Source organism: Dipodomys spectabilis, unplaced genomic scaffold, assembly GCF_019054845.1.
Source record: "Dipodomys spectabilis isolate Male_0828 unplaced genomic scaffold, ASM1905484v1 ptg000145l, whole genome shotgun sequence".
Classification (NCBI taxonomy): Eukaryota; Metazoa; Chordata; class Mammalia; order Rodentia; family Heteromyidae; genus Dipodomys; species Dipodomys spectabilis.
In genome coordinates, this window is record NW_024870822.1 from 25004522 (window position 1) to 25025000 (window position 20479).

The 20479-nt window shown below is 40.2% G+C and overlaps 1 protein-coding gene across 3 annotated transcripts in view; it reads left to right on the forward strand.

Annotated features, from left to right (window-relative positions):
* The first annotated feature begins 358 nt into the window (after window positions 1-358).
* Ric3 (RIC3 acetylcholine receptor chaperone) overlaps window positions 359-20479 on the forward strand; it is a 44499-nt gene continuing 24378 nt past the window's right edge. For 2 of the 3 annotated variants that reach the window (XM_042691723.1, XM_042691724.1), the window contains exons 1-3: window positions 359-527; window positions 16592-16815; window positions 17785-17857. In XM_042691723.1, coding sequence (XP_042547657.1) covers window positions 401-527; window positions 16592-16815; window positions 17785-17857 — 424 coding nt within the window. In that variant the 5' untranslated portion in view covers window positions 359-400. Of the gene's footprint in view, window positions 528-16591; window positions 16816-17722; window positions 17858-20479 lie in introns of those variants that run through there. The other variant, XM_042691725.1, reaches the window with a different exon arrangement.

The window sequence follows — 20479 nt, forward strand, 5'->3', positions numbered from 1 at the left end:
ATCAAGGCATGCTGGGCCTGGGAGGTCACTCAGGAAAGAGTTTGCTCTGAAGGTAACGGGGAATTCAGCGGGGATGGAGAGCGGGACAAATCGGCAGAATGCGCACCACCAGGTGACAGAGGGAGAGGGCGGCGTGTTCAGGGTATTTAAATCGCAGCGCGAGAGCACCCGGTTCGCGCAGTGGTGATGGCGCGGATGGAGACGCGGGCGTTTGGCGCGCGCCTTGTCCCTCGCGCGCCTTGTCCCTCGCGCGACGCCGTCCGTCCGTCCGTATCGTGCAGCAGGCCACGAGGACGCGTGCGGACGGGCGCCGACACCGCGCTTCCGCTTCCGCTTCCGCTTCCGGCGGCTCCAGTGGCTGCAGGAGCCCTTACCCCGAGGCCCCTCACGGGGTGCGGCCATGGCCTACTCCACGGTGCAGCGCGTGGCCCTGGCCTCGGGGCTCGTCCTGGCTGTGTCGCTGCTGCTACCCAAGGCCTTCCTGTCCCGCGGAAAGCGGCAGGAGCCGCCGCCGCCGGCCCCCGAAAGTAAGCGCGCGAGGACGTGCGGGCGCGGGCTCCGCGTCAGCCGGGGCCGGGGACTCGCGGGCGGGCGGGCGCGGGCTCCGCGTCAGCCGGGGCCGGGGACTCGCGGGCGGGCGGGCGCGGGCTCCGCGTCAGCCGGGGCCGGGGACTCGCGGGCGTGCGGGCGCGGGCTCCGCGTCAGCCGGGGCCGGGGACTCGCGGGCGGGCGCGGGGTGCGGGGGGGGGGGGGTGCGGGGAGGGAGGGCAGCCATTGGGCGGCCCTGGGGCGGGGCGGGATGGGGGTGGTCTGCGGGTCGCGGGCCCGGCCTCCCCTCCCGCGGCCTCCACGCGTCGTGTGTCCTGGGCCGCTGCGGGGTGTCCCCTCCGCGGCTCGCTCCACCCAGGCGGGCCGCCGTCCGTTCTCCAGCTTGCCACCCTTTGGGCTTCTCCGGGGGTTCGGTGTGCTCAAGGCCCTTGGACTTGGTATGGTCCCGTGGTGTTCCAGCTCGATGAAGGGGGCCCCCGGCCCCCTGCCGACCCGGGATTGTTGTTGTTGTTGTACCTTTTGTTTTCAGTCTTTAGTTCCAGAAGCGGAGATGAACAGAACTCCTCTGTTTCCCTTAACCGTGTGTCATCTCTTTATCCCTTTGCCAATGGGTAGGATGGTAATAGGTACTAGGCATTGGGTGGTCTTCATAGGCATGGGAAGACAGGGTGACTGAGGGCTAGGGGAAAGGGACCGAGAACAGTTCCCTCGGTATCGGTATGTCATGAAGTCCTCCTGCTGGTGACTGCCACATCACGGTTTGCAGTCTCGCTGAACGGTTCCGTCGCCGATGTTAAACTCCCGGGACGCTGGACAGCTCCTTTGAAATGGTCATCTTCTAAGTTGTGCCCATGGCGATGGTTCCGAATCTGCGTATCACAGACTACACGCACAGCATGATTGCAAAGCACCTTGACCCACAGAATTCGTTCGGTAATCTTTATGCTCGTAAATATTGCCCACCTAAAAGAAACTTCCAAAACATCTTTGCCTATTAAGCAAGTACTATTGACTGCAAATGGAAGATGCTCTTCTGAATATTGTAGAGTGTGGAGTGGAAATTAGAAATGAGCCCCTCCCTTCACAACCCAAGTAGTGTATTCAGTGTTCCCATCATAGGATCTTTTCTCATTCTGTTCTCAATATTCCTACTCTTCTCAGCTTCCTTCCTTTCAGTTAAGCTTCTGTTCAGATGTAGCCATCAGAGGCGATAGGTGATGTTAAAAGAAACCTCTTTCCCTGCTGTTCCCTATTCAGTTGTGTGGGGTTTTTTTGTTTGTTTGTTTCTCCACTGCAGGTTCCCTGTGAAAATTTCTTACTTGCTTACTTGTGTTTTGATTGCACCTTTAGAATGTAAACTTTCCTCAAGGGTAGAAAGCTTGTCCTATCACTAGCACCTGGCAAATAACAAGCCTTGTCGATAAGTATTATAAGATTATGATCCTATTTGTATTGTAAATTCTCTTTTTGCACGACAAGTTGCTGAAGTGGCATAATGAAAAAAAGCTACCTTGAATGACATATTCTAGTAAGTTTACTAAATTCAAATCCCTGTCCTGATCTTTTTTTTCTTTATTTGTTGATTTTTTTTTAATCCCAGTGTCCCAAGTAGTTAGGATTAAGGATATGAGCCATTTGTGCCTAGCTTGCATCCATTTTAATAGCTTTTTTTCCCCTCTTTTTCTTTTGTGCTAGTCCTGTGGGTCTGGGTACTGTCGCTGAACTTTAGTGCTCAAGGCTAGCACGCTATCACTTGAGCCTCAGCTTCACTTCCAATACCTAATTGGAGATAAGAGTCTCATAGATTTTCCTGCACAGATTGGCTTCAAACGTCAATCCTCAGGTCTCAGCCTCCTCAGTAAGATGACAGACATGAGTTGCCTGTGGCTTAAATGTGTCATTTGCAGTGCTGTGGATGGAAAGGGTTTGCTAATGAACTCATTTTGGAGTTGATATAGTTCCCAAAATAAACTGTAGGTACTGACGCAGGGATGCGTCATTGGGATGGAGAAGAAAAAAAAAACTGGGTAAAGAGACATTTTAAATAGAAGTGAAAGGTGAGGGAGAATAAAACATTGTGAATTATTTTAAGGTGTAGGTGAATGAGTGGATGGTGATATCCTCAATCAAAATAGGAGAAGGAAAATAAATTAAAAAGGAAAGACTGCGAGTTCAAAAAACTGAAGAATAGTATTTTTTTTCCTGTTAACATTCCTAACTCTTTTCTCCATTCCTTCTAAGACATAGTTGTAAATAGCTGAACACAGTCCATTTAGTCCACTTCTAGAACTGTAAAATAACAGCAAGTCTATGACAGTGAGCTCACGAAATTCTAGTCTCTGTTTCTCTCCGTTTCCTTTACAAATTCTACCCTTAATGTTTTCTGGGGATTGTTTTAGATTTTTGGCATTTTATTGCTGACTTTGTTACAGTATATTTGAATCCTAAATCTTTTATTTTCTTTTTGAATAGAAGCTGCTTATCTAGATCATTTTCTATTATTCACTTGGAGTTCTAGAACAACGTACAGTCTATATAGTGATCTTTGTTGAATTTTATCTGTCTAAGTTTGGCCCTTCAAATTTTGTTTTCAGAGAATTCATTGTTCCATCTAGTTTTTGTTTTCCATCTCTGGTGCTATATAATATTCTTGTTAATTTTTTTTTTTTTTTTTTTTAGCTAAAGACTTATTCAGACATAAGCCAAAGTAGGGAGATTTGTACAACGAACCCATACTGCCCTGCTTTGCCCTTGATTATACTCACCACATCATGTGTGTGTGTGTTTATGTGTGTGTGTATGTGTGTGTGTGTGTGTGTGTGTGTGTTGTTGCAATTCAGTCTTCCTGCCTCACCTAAAGAGATAAAACATGTTTATATATTTGAGGGGGAAACATCAAAAAAAGAAAATAGAAAATATAATGAATAAGGGCAACAGGTTGGCTGAATTATGGCTCATAATGAAATAAGGAAAGTATGTGAAAACTTTTTTGTTGTTAAATTACGGAATTCATTTGTTTAGAGATTCAGTTTATAGGGAGGAAAACAAAAAAATTAAATACCTGTACCTACTACACGTGTTGGGTGTTTTGTTTTATGAGCTTACTTGTAATCTTGTAACAAGTGAAAGGTGGTGTACTCATTTTACAGATGGTGAGCCTTTCTAGAAAGGTTCATGTAACCTCTGCTTAAATAATAGGAGGCATAGGCAGAATTTTAACTAATAACTCACTGAAAACATGGTACAGCACTTACTATGCTGTAACACAATTTCTTATCATTACTGGAAACCATTAAAAGCCTTTAGTCAGAGAATAGGTTTGGAATTAGGTCTTAAGAAGATCATTCTGGTAACGAAACGATGGTAAATACATTGAGTACATTGAGTTTATGAGGTTAGCCCTGTGCTAAACATTGACACATAATTACATAATATGTCAGGTGAATCCGTTGACCAGAGGTGATAAAAGATGGGAAACGATCTGGATAAGTTAGCAGAAAAAAAAGTGAACAAAAAAGTGAGTTAGGTAGAAGAGGGGAGGTAAGAAAATGGGGCCCTTGGAGGATACGTGAGGAAAAGGCAGGCTTCTACCTTGAGTAGTGCTGAATTGAATTTGGCCTCTACAAGTTCTTCAGTGTTCAGGGAGCAGCTTCTATATCTTAAAGAACTGGCCCATTAAGACCTCTCTTGAACTGAGGTAAGCAGAAATATCAACACATCCAATTCTTTATTGATTTATTTGCCCCATTAAGACCTTTCCTGAACTACAATCATCAGAAATATAAACACATCCAGTTCTTTATTGATTTTTGTGCCCCAACAGCGAAATGCTGCAGATGGTTTAATGTTACTTGCAGAAAGCTTTTTGTTAACAGTGCTAGAGTGTTTTGTTTTTAGCAAATAGGAGTGGTTATTAACAAGGGAAAGTAGAGCTTCATTCTGTAAAATCCATTTAAGTTTTTGGTCAAGCTTAAATGCTATGTTAAATGAAATTTTAATCTAAATATGGGGAATGCTTTCAATAAGTAATGAAGTTCCATTTTATAGAGAACAAAGTGCTTAGAGGTAGTGACACAGCTATTTTCTACAGTGGAAAACTTGTAGATTTTAATATTCTAATATTGTTATTCTGACTTGTTAATCTGTTTTTTAAAGAAATACAAGAAAACCATAAATCCTGTTCATACTATAGGTACTAAGTAAAACATTTGTAATAGTGAAAATTTAGAAATAATCTTATTTGCTCATCAGCTAGAGAATGGGTCGTGAAATAGTCATTGTAAGGTTCTGTATAGCAATTTGAATGAACTAAACTGTACATATCACCATAGATACGTCACTGTACCAAAATATTGATCATTCCCAGGAAAAAGGAAAAAAAGAAAGTTTCAAAAGCATGACTACAGTATGGTAACATAATGCAAAATTCTTTTTTAAATTATGGCAGAATATATGTATATATTTGTATATATATCATAAAAATGTATTAGTTGGATGCCAGGTGCCTGTAATCCTTGCTATTCAGAAGTCTGGAATCTGAATATCACAGTTTGAGGCCAGCCCAGGCAGGAATGTCCAAGAGACTCTTATCTACAATAAACTACTGGTATTCTGGAACTGGAGCTGTGTGGTTCAAGTGGTAGAGTGCTAGTCTTGAGCAAAAAAACCCCAAAACCAAAAAACTTAAGGATAGCCCCCAGGCTCTGAGTTCAAATCCTGGAATTGGCACAAAAAATAATTCATTATTTTGTCAATTTTAGGTATAGTGTTCAGTGGCATTAACTATAGTCACTCTGTTGTGGAACCAGCACTACTCTTCACTCATAATATCAAGTTTAAAATATTCTCGACATTATTGTATATTGTTTATGTATGTTTATTAGGTAAAGTCTAACAGCTTTGTGTTATGTAAAGACAAGTTTAGTCAACAGACTATGCAGAGGTGTTACCATAAGATTATATTGCCTAGTGATGTTATAGCCACCTATTTTTGGGGTGGGGGCAGTTACTGGGGTTTGAACTCAGAGCTTTGCATTTGCTAGGCAAGTGCCTTACCACGTAAGCCATACTCTAGTCCTTTTTGCTCTTAGTTGTTTCTCTACCCCCTCTTCTCCTGCCTCCCGGTAGGCCTTACTCTTCCTTGGGGCTAGCCTTTAACCTCAATCCTTGTACTTTACTTCCTACCTATCTGGGATCATAGGCACATGCCAACACATCCAACTTGTTTGTTCAGACCTGGTCTTGCTAATTTTTTTTGCCTCAGATCAAGCTGCTATCTTCCTATCTATACTTCCTGTGTAGCTGGCACTGTAGTATATACTCTGATGTTCACACAGCAGTGTAATTTTTTTCAGAACATATTTCCATTATGAAGTGACATGCATTGTAACAATCATCAAATCTAGAGTCATATCTGTTCTAAAAGGATACTGGCAAGAACATATAAGAAACTTTAGTTAAATCTGAGTGATAGGTATGCAAGTATTATAATTACCTCTTGTACTTTTTGTATATCAACATATTTCAGAATTTAACCTTTTTCTTTTAAAAAAGTTATCTTAAGTAGAAATTTCTAAATGTTTTATTATCACTGACTTTTCAAACATAGTAGTCTCTTCAGCTTTAAGAAACATGATTGTGCCAAGATCTAAAAGGTGAGTTGTTCCCTGTAAAGGTCGTTTAACTTCATGAAGAGAAAAAAATATCCATTCTCAGCAGTCCAATTCCTTCCTCCTGTCTCCTGTAATACCCTTGGTTATAATGCTAGCAACGGTAGGTGTCAAGCCTAAAGGTTTGAGAGAATGAATCTATAAGAGAAGAAATACAGCAGGAGAGTAGGAAGTGAAAGGTTTCATTTTTAGATTTGAGACGTTAGACATACAAATGACATATTAATTTGAGTTGGAGATAAGAGGAAAGATCTTAGGGGGAAAGTAAAAACTAGAGCTATGCCTTTTGGTAATGGGTTCTTTGAGACTGGACAAGTTTGCAAAAGGAAAGAAACAACAGAAATTGAGATACAATCTTGTGGGGATGAGTTAAAGAACCAGTGAAATAGACTGAGATGGAGTAAGCTGGATGACCTCAGGAGAGTGATGTCCTGTAGAGCGTAAGGCAGGAAAGTCTGACTGAAATTCTTTCAGATTCATCAATATTTATTAATGACCAGACTGCAGAGAAGTTTTAAAAGTGAGGACTGAGCATGGTGCTGGTGGCTTATACCTGTAATCCTATCTACTCAGGAGGCTGAGACATGGAGAATTGTCATTTGAAGCCAGCCTGAGCAGAAAAGTCCATGAGATTCCATCTCCAATTAACTGGCAAAAAGCCAGTCTAGAAGCATGACTCAAGTAGAATGCCAGCTAAGCAAGCAATCCTAAGAAGCTTGAGATCTTGAGCCACCTTTCTCCCCCCCCCCCCCACCCCCACCTTTTACATGCAGGGGAGAGAACTGAGAACAAGTTGTTAGACTTGATGGTTAAGGCAGTCACCATGTTGCTGTAATTGTACAACTTATCTGTAAACTCTGTAAAACTGTGTTTTATTTATCATTTTGGTTCCAGTATCTGACATAGTGCCTGACGTAAGTGTTTAGTAGTAAATATGTAAATCATTATACCTGTTGGGACCCAATCTTAATGTTAGGACCTAGTGAGCCTGTGTGACTCCACCCTGGTTAACCATCCATCTTGTTGTTTACAAGTTTAGGAAAAAAGCACATATGTAACACCCCCCCCCCCCAGGAATGCAAGCCCCACCTTCCCCCCCTCCCCCAAACCCGCTTGCCAAAACTGACCAAAGTGGTAGACTAGTTGAAACAACTGCTTAGGGATAATTTGTAACCTCATTGGTCACCTGCGTGTGGCCCAACATAACTGCAATTTTCTGGGAGTGTTGCAATGCTATTGGCCACCTGCGTGTGGCCAGCCTAAACTGCATGGCCTGTTCCCTATAAGCCCGTGCAGCTGGGTGGGGTTTGCTCTCTGCCGAGGCGGCCCTGACCGGTCAGTCTGTTTCTAGATGCTTGAGTGAAATATAGCTTTGTCTGACTTTCACTTTGATTCAGTCTTGTTCCTTTGATCACAGACCCCAATATTGGGGGGCCACCCCAATAATACCAAAGTTAGACTAGTGATTGTCGCAGCTATATGCAATCACCAGTCTTTTTTTTCCTCTATAGATTTGCCTACTCTGGACATTTCATTTTAGTGAAATCATATACTGCATGGTCTTTCATGACTTACTTTTTTTTTGCCCCCCCCCCCCCTCCCATGACTTGCTTTCTTTACTGAGCATAATGTTTTCAAAAGTCATGCATGTTATAGTATGTGAAGACTATTTCACTATTTTTTGTGACATAGTAAATTTCATTTCATGGGTGTAACACATTGTTTTTGCATATTTATCTGTTGATGGACATTTTGCTAATTCTATGGACATTGTTGTACAAGTTTTTTTTTTTTGGGTCCGGTCGTGGGGCTTGAACTCTGGGCCTGGGCGCTGTCCCTCAGCTCTTCAGCTCAAGGCTAGCGCTCTACCACTTGAGCCACAGCGCCACTTCCGGCTTTTTTCTTTTGTTGTACAAGTTTTTATGTGAGTATATTTTGTGTATATACTTGTTGTAGAATTTCTTAGTCATATGGTTACTCTGTATAACTTTTGATGTACTGCCAGACTTTTCCAGAAGCAGCTACACCTTTTCTCATTAGCAGTGTATGAACATTCCACCAACATTTGTTATTTATATTTTGTATGATTACTGTCCTAGTGCGTGTGAAGTTGTATTTCATTGTGTTTCATTTGGGTGATGTTGAACTTCCTTTTCCATGTGGTTACCCATTTCGATGTATTCTGTGGGAAAGATCTATTTAGATCCTTTTGTCATTTAATTGGGCTATTTGTCCTTTAACTACTAAATGGCAATTTTTTTTCTATCTTTTGGATACTAACCCTTACCAGATAGATGCTTTACAACTATTTTCTCCCATTTAAGCGATTTTACTTTTTTGGTGTGTTTAGCAATAAAGAGTTTAAATTTAGATATCAAATTTATATTTGTTTGTGATTTTGCAGTCATATTTAAGAAACTGCCACCTAATGTAAGGCCATGAAAATTTTTGTCTTATGTTTTAAGACTAGATTTAGTTACTTCCCCCATTTATGTCTTTAGTACATACATACAATATTTACATATTTAGTGTGAGATATGGGTTTTATTTCTTTATTTTTGTGGTACTGAGATTTTTTTTTGGCGGGGGGAGGATGGGTCCCGTGGGGCCTGAACTCTGGACCTGGGCGCTGTCCCTCAGCTCTTCAGCTCAAGGCTAGTATTCTACCACTTGAGCCACAGCACCACCTCCGGCTTTTTTCTTTTGCTTATGTGGTGCTGAGGAATTGAACCCAGGGCTCATGAATGCAAGGCAAGCACTCTACCACTGAGCCACCTTCCCAGCCCCTGGTACTGAGATTTTTAACTCTAGTACTTCCACACCTCCAGCCCTCTTCTGGTTATTTTTGAGGTGAGGTCTTACTTCCTGCCCGGGTGCTTTCATGGGCTACAATCCACTTATTTAGGCTTCCTGTCATTGCCAGGATAACAAGTTTGTACTACCAGGGCCCATCTCTTGGTTGAGTTCAGGTCTTAAAACTTCCTTCCTGCCTAAGGTGCCCTTGAAACATGATCCCTCAATCTTAGCTACTTCAGTAGTCAGAATAAAGGTGTGAACCCCTGGCTCTAATTTATTGTGTCACACATACATATGCAGCATGGTGTGATGGCCCTCACATTTGTTGAAAGACAAGTTACATTTTTGTGTGTGTGTGTACCTGTCCTGGGGATTTAAACTCAAGGTTTGGGTGCTGTTCTTAAGCTTTTTTGCTCATGGCTATTACTCTACCACTTGAGATACAGCTCCATTTACTGCTTAAAAATTTTTTTCTTTGTATTTAATCGGAGAATTGGAGATATTGTCATGGGCTTTTCAGCTTGGACTGGCTTCAAACCGCAATCCTCAATATCAGCCACTTGCGTAGGATTACAGGAGTGTTTCACCAGTGCTTAACTAAGGCTAGGGGTGTGTGTGTGAGTGTGTGTGTGTGTGTGTGTGTGTGTGGTGTGTGTGTGTTGGGTTTTTGTTTTTTGCTTTTTTGCTCAAGGCTTAAGCTCTACAACTTGAGCCATAGCTCCACTTGTGGCTTTTTGGTGGTTAATTGGAGATAAAGAGTCTCATGGACTTTTGCTGCCCAGGCTGGCTTTGAACCTCGATCTTCAGGTCTCAGCCTCATGAATAGCTAGGATTATAGGTGTGAGCCATTGATGCTAGGCAAGACTAAATAACTTTTAACGTTCCTCCTTTGAAGATTATTTGATATTTGGTAGTGTGATAGTTTTCAAGATCTCTTAAGTGCCTACCCAAGATTGAAATTGTTACAAACCATGTATGTACACCCATTCATGCAAATATAGTTTTCCTACATGTATATATTTATGGCAATTTAATTTATGAAATAGGCACAGTAAGAGATAACAATAATAAAAGAGAAAAATCACAACAGTGTGCTAACAAAAGCAAAATTCACTATTTTGCCTTTATTAAGTAAAGTAAGAGTAAAGTTCAAACGTAAGACTACAATGCTCCCACAGTTGTTCTGATACAGTCACTTTTTTGTTGTTGTTGTCAGTTCATGGGGCTTGAACTCTGGGTCTGGGTGCTATCCCTGAGCTCTTCAGCTCAAGGTGAGTGCTCTACCACTTGAGCCACAGTGCCAGTTCTGATTTTCTGGTGGTTAATTGGAGATAAAGAGTCTCACAGACTTTCCTGGCCTGGCTTTGAACTACGGTCCTCAGATCTCAGCCTCCTGAGTAGCTAGGATTCAGACGTGAGCCACTGGTGCCTAGCTTACAGTCACTCTTAATCGTTAAATGATTGTCAGGTAGATTGCCTATACATCATAGGTACTATGTATGCAGGGATGATTCACATCTCAAATCAGAGGATAGACTGGGGTGGTAGAGTTCATCACACTATTCAGAACATTGTGTTTTAAAACCTACAAATTGCTCATTTCATGAGTCTTCCATTTAATATTTGTGGACCATGGATAACTAAGTAATTGGTAAGCAAAACCATGCATAAGTTGGGGGACGAGTGCTATGCTTTTGTTCCTGTTATTGCTTAAACAGGTACACAGTTTAGATTTTTATGTGATATCCAGTTATTTCTCTAGAAAATGTTCTGTCTAAAAATAGGGACTGTCATTAGTCTGAAATCAGTTTTTGTTGTTTGTTTTTGGTTTTGTTTCCTTTTGTTCTGAGACAGGGTCTTGCTGGGTAGCCCAGGCTGGCCTCAGATTGAGAACCTCTGACTCTCTCATGAGTGCTTTGATTACAGGTGTGTACCACTGTTACTCACTATTTGCTTTTTTTTTTTTTCAGGGCCTGGAGCAAGGTTTGAACTAGGGCTTCATGCTTGTTCCACTTGTTTGTATGGCTGCGGCTCTATATTCCAACCTGGCAGTTTTTGTTTCTGTTTTTTTCCAATATAGCTTTTTGCTGGTTATTTTGGAGATGGAGTCTATCTAGCCTTTTCTGCTCAATTCTGTTCTTGAATTGTGATCCTCTGAATCTCAGTCTCCTGAGTAGCTAGGATTACAGGCATGAGATATTGACACCTGACTTACCACTAGTGGCGGGTTTTTTGTTTTTTTTTTCAGTTTCTTCTAGGCTTTTCAGTTGTTGTAATTCTGTCCTTTGACTTTTTATGACATCGATTTGCTATTGTTTAATCTTCAGTAAGCTCATTTTTCTTACTCACTTTTTAAAATATATATATATATACACAATCCTCTAGTCTTTTTGGTATTGGGAACAGTTCATTGAGATTTAATTAGCTTTTGTTACTTATGTGGCATAGAGTTTCTTCTCATGCCTAACTGAAGTCTGATAATTTTTTTCTCAGTTATAACACCACATGAAATATAATGTGTGGAAAATATGTATTTAGTTGTCTCTAACCTGTAAATCCTCCCTGTTTCTTCATTATCTTTCTTAGTACTTTAAATTATTCTTCTTGGGGTATTCTGCCTCCTCTCCCCAGCTCTGTATCCTGTTCAATATTAAATGCTGCTGCTAATTACATGGTAATAGTCTTGGGACCTACCCTTTTCTTTTTATGGCTATAGCCCCCACCTCAGGCAATCACATCTCAGAGCTAACAGTAAAAGCAATAGCCTTTTTGCTGTTCTTTCCAGACTCTCTTTATTGGGCCCAATACTCAGCTACTCTCTTTATTAGGCCCTGTACTCAGCTACTAGATTAATCCCCTACAAGCACCTTTCTCATTAAGTCAGTTTTCTGATTGGAGTCTACACTATCAGATTCTAACTCCTCCCAAGCTCTGCTTCCCTTTCCTTATCTCTAGTTCTTCCCTAAATGGACCCAAACTAATTTGGTAGTTAGCTCCACTTAGTGTTTCTTTGTTCTCAGCTTATTTATCAGTACATTCTTGTTTCTCTTGGTGTGCTGTTGCTTTTGTACTGGTCTGAATCTCTTATTCCTTTCATTGACTGCATTTGACTCCTCTCTTAAGTTTAAATTTTTTTTTTGCATTTTTACCAATATTTAAACATAGAGTTTAGCTAGTAATGAAGTTCAGTCCTGTCTCTTTGTTGTGGATATAGTGCTTTTTGCAAACATTGTTCTGTGTGGGAACTGTTATTTCTATTTCATTTATGGCTCTCTTCTGCCACAGCAGAACATAATAGGTATTCAACACATTTTCATGGCTGAGAGATCTATAAAAGGTTTTGTGCAATGCTTTAGAAGTATCATTATTCTTTAATCTTAAAAAAATACCAAATAATGCCTTTTATGTCATTTTTATTTTTTGTTTTATGCTATATTTTAAAGATAGTTCTTAGCACAGTAAAATGAAGTTTGACAACATATTACTACAAATGTTAAATCTAGTTAATTGAACACTACACACCTGATATATCAGATTCTCTTAAGAGAAACATACATTAAGGTTAGAGTCATGGCTCAGATGGTAGAAAGTCAGTCAGTAAGTGAAGTGTGAGGTACCAACTTTGAGTCCCAGTCTTGTGACAGAAAAAGAGAGAGAGAGAAACATACATTAGTTCCCTGGAGCTTTTTTTTTGAAGGTATATACTAATCATAAAGTCAGTACTCACCATTTAATTTATTAAGATCCTTTGAGACATAGTCTCCAGCACACAGAATAAGGATGGTGGCATGGTAGTCTGTGTCTTTCTTCAAAATCAACTCTGTTGTTGTTGTTACTGTTGTCCTACTCCTAAAAAGAAGCGGTTTGCCTCACAACGTCCTTGGAGAATTAGTGGAGTAAAGCTTGGATGAGAAGTAACATGAGGCAGAAGGCAGCTTTCAGGGTAGCTATCTTACCTTCCTGCCTGCCTCTTTCTCTCTTAAGGAGCACAAAGTTGAATTAAAGATAATTCTCACTTCATGGCACTGCATTAACTTTATCAGTGCAAGGTTCTTCTCTTAGTTTTCTTTATTTTTAGCCTATTGTTGTCAATCAAATGTCTGTCTGTTCCCTTCCCAGCTCATAAAGTACCTACCTACCCTACCTCTGAACTCAGAGCCTGGGGGGCTGTTCCTGAGCTTTTTCACTTAAGGCTAGTGCCCTACCACTTTGAGCCACAGCTCCACTTCTGGTTTTCTGGTTGTTAATTGGAGATAAGAGTCTCACAGACTTTCCTGCCTGGTCTGGCTTTGAACCCCGATCCTCAGATAGCTAGGATTACAAGTGTGAACCACCAGCACCCTGCTATAGATGTATTCATGTCTCTATAGGTGTTTCTAAAGTGTGATTTCTAAAATATTTAGAATTCTGCATTTGCATCCATTCCATTTTCATTTTCCATTTTTTATTATAAAATCAGTTATTTCAAACACTTTGCTACAATGTCCTCACAGTGAACATCTCTCACAGGTCTATAGTCTGTAATTTGTGTGTGTGTGTGTATGTGTATATATATTCATATATTTGTATATATATATATATATATACGTATATATGTATATAGGTATATATATGTATATATTTATATTGCATGTAAGTATTGAGAATTTTCCTGGGAATTTATCCATCACACAGGATGGCTGGACATTTGAGCCTGTAAATAATGGCACTAAGTACAGCTGGATTACTTAGCAGAATGGCTTTATCAATTTGCACTGGTACCTACCATGCATGAGAATTGCTGCCTCCCCCCAACTTTGAGAGCTTTTCCTATTTTCCACCATTTTAATTTTTCCCCTTCTGGTGGGTATAAAGTACTGTTTCATTACTTTAATTAGTATTGCTTTATTAAATAAGTACATTGAATTTAATCAGAACTCTGTATAATGCTAGCCATTAGACTTCCCTCCCTGCTCATATCCTTTGTCCATTTTTCTGTTGGGTTTCCTGTGATGTTCATTGGTAATTGTAGATTCTCCTTGGAAATTATAGATACTTAGGTCCCTTGTCAGTTTTATATGTTGCAAAATCATTTCCTGTCTTTATTCTTCTTAATTGTATTTGTGGGATTCTTTATTAAACAGAAATCTCTAATTTTGTTGAAGTCAAATCCAACAACTTTTTACTTTGTGGTTTACATTTTTTTAGCCTTATTTATGAAGTCTTTTCTAATGTTTTCTGCTTTATAATGTTATCTCCTGGTGGTCTCTCATGCACACTTGTATATATGGCATTTTGAAGTGGTGTATTTTCCTTTCTTTTACATCTGTGGCTCCCAGGAAGCTGTGCTCTTAACTTTTGACTGCTCTTGATGGAAGAAAAAAATACAAAAAAGAACAAAGATGCTACTTCCCCAAGTCCTGCTATTCACTCACAAGGTTGGGCCCTTGTGACCCTGTTTGTACTACATGAATCCTGTCTGCTTAGTAATTGCTGATTAGAAAAGGATTCTTTGACTTAGTCTTTTAAAAGAATTACACTATTTGTATCTCCAAAGAATCTATTACAGTTCAGTTAATTCATTGGTAATACTTTGCTTACCACCTGGTAGGTTTACTTGTAAATTTATAGGTACATTCTAGATACCACAAATGAGGGAAACCATACAACCTATATTACTTTGGGTCTGCGTATTTCACTTAATATCATTTTTTCCCAGCCTTTCCATTTCCTTTTGAATAGCACAATATCATTCACTCTGATGGATGAGTAGAATTCCATTATGTATGTAACACATTTTCTTGATCCATTCATCCACTGAGGGACATTTGGACTGATTCCATATCTTGGCTATAGTAGATAATTCTGCAATGAACATAGTTGTGCTTGTAGCTTTAGTATGGCCTTGTTTGTGCTCTATTGGATAAATTCCCAGGGGTGGAATTTTCTGGGTCATAGGGTAGCTTTATGTTTAGTTTTTTGAAGAACCTTTGTACTGCTAAGTCAAAGCCCTACAAAATAAGTACTAGAAAATGGGTACTTGAAAGAAGGGAAGATAGGGTCAAGGGGAGAGAGATAGAGACTGAAGAGGGGATGGGGGAGAATACAGGCAAGGATTCATTGTATATACCACAGAACTGAGAATTAAAAGGGAAGGGGTGGGCCGAAGGGGGGTGAAGATGTTGAAGTAATAATACAGATGAATATATATATTGTACACATAAACTGCTTTGTTAAATGGCAAAAAAATTAATACATAACCTAAGATTATGTAAGGGAAGGGATAGATTGGGAGGGTGGATGAGAATGCTGAAAGGGGAGACATTGATCAAGATGCACTGTATTCATAAACTGCTTTTGTGAATGGCAACATCAAAAGAGTTGTACAACTCCTTTGTAGAACTACTTAAAGGTAATAAAATATTTTTTAAAAAGAAAGATTCTTCCAGAAGCTCTGTGCTGAAAGCTTTCTTCCAAGGAATTTGGGATTAAGACCAATCTTAGCTAGGCTCTTTATAAAGACATGCAAATTGAGAGCTTTGGGGGTGGCTATCTTCCACTATGTGCTTGAAGAAGCTAGAGAAGTTTTCTGAAGAAAAAGAAGAAAGATGTGTACCACAAAGCAGAGAAAAAAGCCTTATGGCCCCATAGAGAGGGAAAGGGTTTGAGCTAGAATGTGAAAGTAGCTGTCTTAGATCCTGATGGCTTTCCAGTTTCTGGTTTTGGTCTCTCCTGAGGCCACATTACATTTCCTTATTTGTATTAGACAGGGGTGGCTAACTGCTGTAACAGACTCCAAACTATATAATGGTCCTAACACAATAGAAGTTTGTTTCTTACACTAACAGGTCCAGATGGCGCTAAGTTACTGGGGTAGCAGTGGTGTAGGGCTTTGTGCCACAGCTATTTAGGAACTCAAGTTGGATTTGCAACATAAGGCTTCCAGGGTCTCATGGATGTTAGCAACCATCCTGAGAAAGGAAATGATCATGGAGTTGAATACATGGGAAATTTTATAGCCAGGTCTTAAAGGAGCACAATCACTCATATTCCTTTGGCTGGAACTCAGTCTCATGGTTGTATTTAACTCTGTGGGAGGCTGAAGAATGTGATCTTACTGTGTCACCAGAAGAAAGAGAAAATGGGTTTGGTGAATAGCTAAATATTATGGCATCATACTTAGTATTGTATATACTAATCAGTTTGTTTTCACTTAAATTTGTTTAAGTTGACTTTCTTTTTTTTTCTTCTTTTTTCTTTTTGTCTGTTGTGGGGCTTAAACTCAAGGCCTGAGCACTGTCTCTGAGCTTTTTTTGTTCAAGGCTAGTGTTCTACCTCTTTGAGCCACCCCACCACTTCCGATTTTCTGGTGGTTAATTGGAGGTAAAAATGATACGGACTTTACTGCCTGGGTTGGCTTCAAACTGCGATCCTCAGGTCTAAGCCTCCTGAATAGCTAATATTACAGGCATGAGACGCTGGCACCTGGCCATTAGTTGACTTCCTTTTTTTTGAACTTTGATGCATGAGATGTTTTAACAAAAGCCATATTTACAATCTAGAAGAGATAAGAACCAGTTAACTTATTTTTTTTCCAGGAAAATTGGGTCGATTTCCACCTATAATGCATCAACATTCAGTACCTGCAGATGGCCAGACCCCTGGGGCTCGTTTCCAGAGGTCTCACCTTGCAGAGGCATTTGCCAAGGCCAAAGGAACAGGTGGAGGCAGCGGAGGAGGTAGTGGAAGAGGCCTGATGGGGCAGATTATTCCAATCTATGGCTTTGGGATATTTTTATATATACTATACATTCTCTTTAAGGTAAGCGGAATCATTTTAATTGTATTATATCAATGAAAATCTAATATTATCATGACAATTGTTTTACAGTAAAATCCTTTAGAGTTTATAAAGATCTGTCAAATCCATCCTCTCTTAGACCTTGCCTTCTTTTTATGAACTATGTAGGGATAGCTATTATCTCCGTTTTACCGATGAGAAATCTTGGCTTAGAATTTGAATCATCTCAGAATTTGCAACTAGAAGGGCAGAATGAAGGCTTGAACCTGGACCTTCTAGTTCCTAACCTAATGAGCAATTGAATTCAAAGTCCCTCTCCCTCATCAAAAAACAAAAACAAAATCAAAAGCAAAAAACCAACAACAGCAACAACGCCCCCCCCCCCCCCAACTAAGCATCTTAGCAAGCTGAAAAGGCATAAATTGTTTTAAAAAGAGGTTTTGATCTTAGGAATGGTGTAGTGATTTCCTAGTAGCCTCTGTGAGGCCCTGTATATGATGATTGTACCAGTGCCACTTTATTCTCCTTTTTCCTGTAAGAGTATGAGATGCTATGTCATATCCTGAAACTTAGCCTGAGAGTTCTTGTAAAAGAAGCTCCCAATTCCACCTCCAGGCAAGTTTTTGTAGGCCACAGGTCTTTGTATTGTGAAGTAGGGGAAGAAGCGTCCTTTTGCACTCCTAACTAGATTGCGTAAGGTTTTGATTTGAGTTCTTTTTTGCTCAGAATTATTCAGGAAGCTTGAGCTGTCTTTCAGAGTGTTCATGGGTACTGTATATTCCCTTTTAGAGGAGATGACTTCTAGGAAAGTTTTTTTCCTCCAATTATGCCTTAATTATTTTTATTATTTGAGATATGTCTCCAGTGTTATTTGATTTGATTTATGACTTAATTTTGTCTCCCAACCTTTTTTTTTATTTAATATGAGGGGTTCCATGACTTTGAGGTTCTGAGCTGCTGTTGATGTGCTATACCTCCTTCACTTCTCAGCTCTCAAAGGGGAAAACTGCAGAGGATCCGAAATGCTCCACTACCACACCTGGAAACACACACAGGAAAATTAGTAAGTGTACTCACAAGTGTTACTGAATCAGATAGCTGAATACAGCTGGGCAGACAATCTGGTATGTCTCATAAGTTGCTCTAAATTAATCATGGCATTTTTACCTTAGCTCTGGGAATTCTCAGAAATTTCCAGATTGATTCTGTACTTCCAGAAGTACAAAATCACTAGTTAGCTTTTGATATATAGGTAAATGGATGTGTCATATTTATAATGAATTACCTATTTCTAGACTTAAAAATATTCATAGCAAGGACCTTTATTTCATAGAGAGAAAAAATGAGGCAGAGATATCACATCACTGTCAAAATCACTTAATAAATACCTCTAGGAAGAATTTAACACTTTGGACTCCCCTTTATTATTATTATTATCTTGTATTACTTATACAGCAAAGAATTTCATTATTACATTTCTATACATGTTTTTCTGTTTATAATGTATTCCAATTTCTCATCCTATTTTAAGTTTTTAAAATTTTTATTTATTTTTTTGTCGGTCATGGGGCCTGAACTCTGGCCATGGGCACTGTCCTTTAGCTCTTCAGCTCAAGGCTAGCACTCTACCACTTGAGCCACAGCGCCGCTTCCGGATTTTTCTGCTTATATGGTACTGAGGAATGGAACTCAGGGCCTCATGCATGCAAGGCAAGCACTCTACCACTGAGCCCCTTTTCCAGCCCAAATTTTATTTATCAAACCCCATCACAACTATAAAATATAGTTAAAAAAAATTTTTTTTTGGGTCTGGTTGTGGGGCCTGAACTCTGGGCCTGGGCGCTGTCCCTCAGCTCTTCAGCTCAAGGCTAGCACTCTACCACTTGAGCCACAGCGCCACTTCCGGCTTTTTTCTTATGTGGTGCTGAGGAATCGAACCCAGGGCCTCGAGCATGCAAGGCAAGTGCTCTACCACTGAGCCACCTTCCCAGCCCCTATTTAAAAATTTTTAACACATATACCTGGTATTAAAAACAAAAATGCAACATAAAAAGGCAGAATATTCTTTCTGGCTTTAAGGGAATGCCATGAATTACTGTGGTTCTTTCTAGAAATAGAAATGTTACTTGTATTTAAAAGCATGTGTTTTTTTATGTTTTATAAAATATGTGCTTTTCTTTTTCTTTTTTTTTTTGTGTATGTGTGCCAGTACTGGTGCTTGAACTTGGGGTCTCATGCTCTTACTTGCCTTTTTCTGCTCAGAGCTGTTGTTCTACCACTTTAGCCACACCTCTGCTTCTGACTTTTTTGCTAGCTAATTGGAGATAAGAGTTTTGCTGATTGTTTTCCCCTGCCTAGGCTGCCTGAACTGTAATCCTCAGATCTCAACTTCCTGAGCAGCTAAGATTACAGATGTGAGCCACCAGCACCTGGCTGTGCTTCATTTTTATACAGACAAACAAATATGATCATCCACAAATCTATGTGATAGTTCTTTCATTTAGCTTTTCTAAACTTATTTAATCATACCCATATATACACTGGCTGTGTTCTTTCCTGTGGCTATCTGGTAATCCACTCCCCACATGTACTGTAACTTTTTAAAATGTACTTGTCCAGGGGCTTGAACTCAGGACCTGGGCACTTTTGTGAGCTTTTGTTCTCAAGGCTAGTGCTTTACCACTTGAGCCACAACTCCACTTCTGGCTTTTTTGGTGGAAATAGGATACTTAATGGAATTCCTGCCTGGGCTGTCTTTGAACTGCAGTCCTCAGATCTTAGCTTCCTGAGTAGTTAGGATTACAGGTGTGAGCTATCATTGCCTGGTATGCTATAATTTTTGATGGGCATTTGGGTTTCTTCTGTTTTATGAATATTAAAAACATAGATAACAATCCTCTTTGCATATTGATTTTGCACATTTTTACAACTGTACATTTGTTTCATTTGTTCTTTTTTTGTGATAATACAGTTTGAATTTGGGGCCTCATCCGTTGGTAGGCAGGTGTTCTACCACTGAGTTATATCTCAAGCTCCCTTTTTTTTTTCTCTTTTCTTTTTTGGTCCTGGGGATCAAACCCAGGACATTGTACTTGCTAGGCAAGTGCTTTTGCCACTGAGCTACACCCAGCTCCCATTTTTACTAATTATTTTTGAGACAAGTGTTCTTCTTCCTGCCTGGAAAACACTTAAACCATGATCCACTGATTTTAAGCTTCCCACTGTTGCTGAGATGACAAGCCTGCACCACCATATCCTCTTTTGAAGTACTTTTTTTTTCTTCTGCTTATGTGGTGCTGAGGAATGGAACCCAGGGCCTCATGCATGCAAGGCAAGCACTCTACCACTGAGCCACCTTCCTAGCCCTGTCCTCTTTTGAGATGGAGTCTCATGGACTTCTCTGCTGGGGCTGGCCTAGAGCCATGGTCCTCCCAGTCTCAGCCTCCCATGTAATTTAGGATGACAGGTACATAGAACTTTGTCAGCTATGAGTTGAGATGGGGGTCACAGGAACTGTTCTGCCTGGGCTGTCCTTGAACCTTAATCCTTCCATTTTCATCTTCTCACATAGCTAGGATTTGGGGCATAAACCATGGTATACAGTTTTTAATTCACTCCAAACAGTTTTCAAGACTCCTTCAACTTCCTGGTACAGACTCCTCCAAATCTGTACCAATCCCAGTAT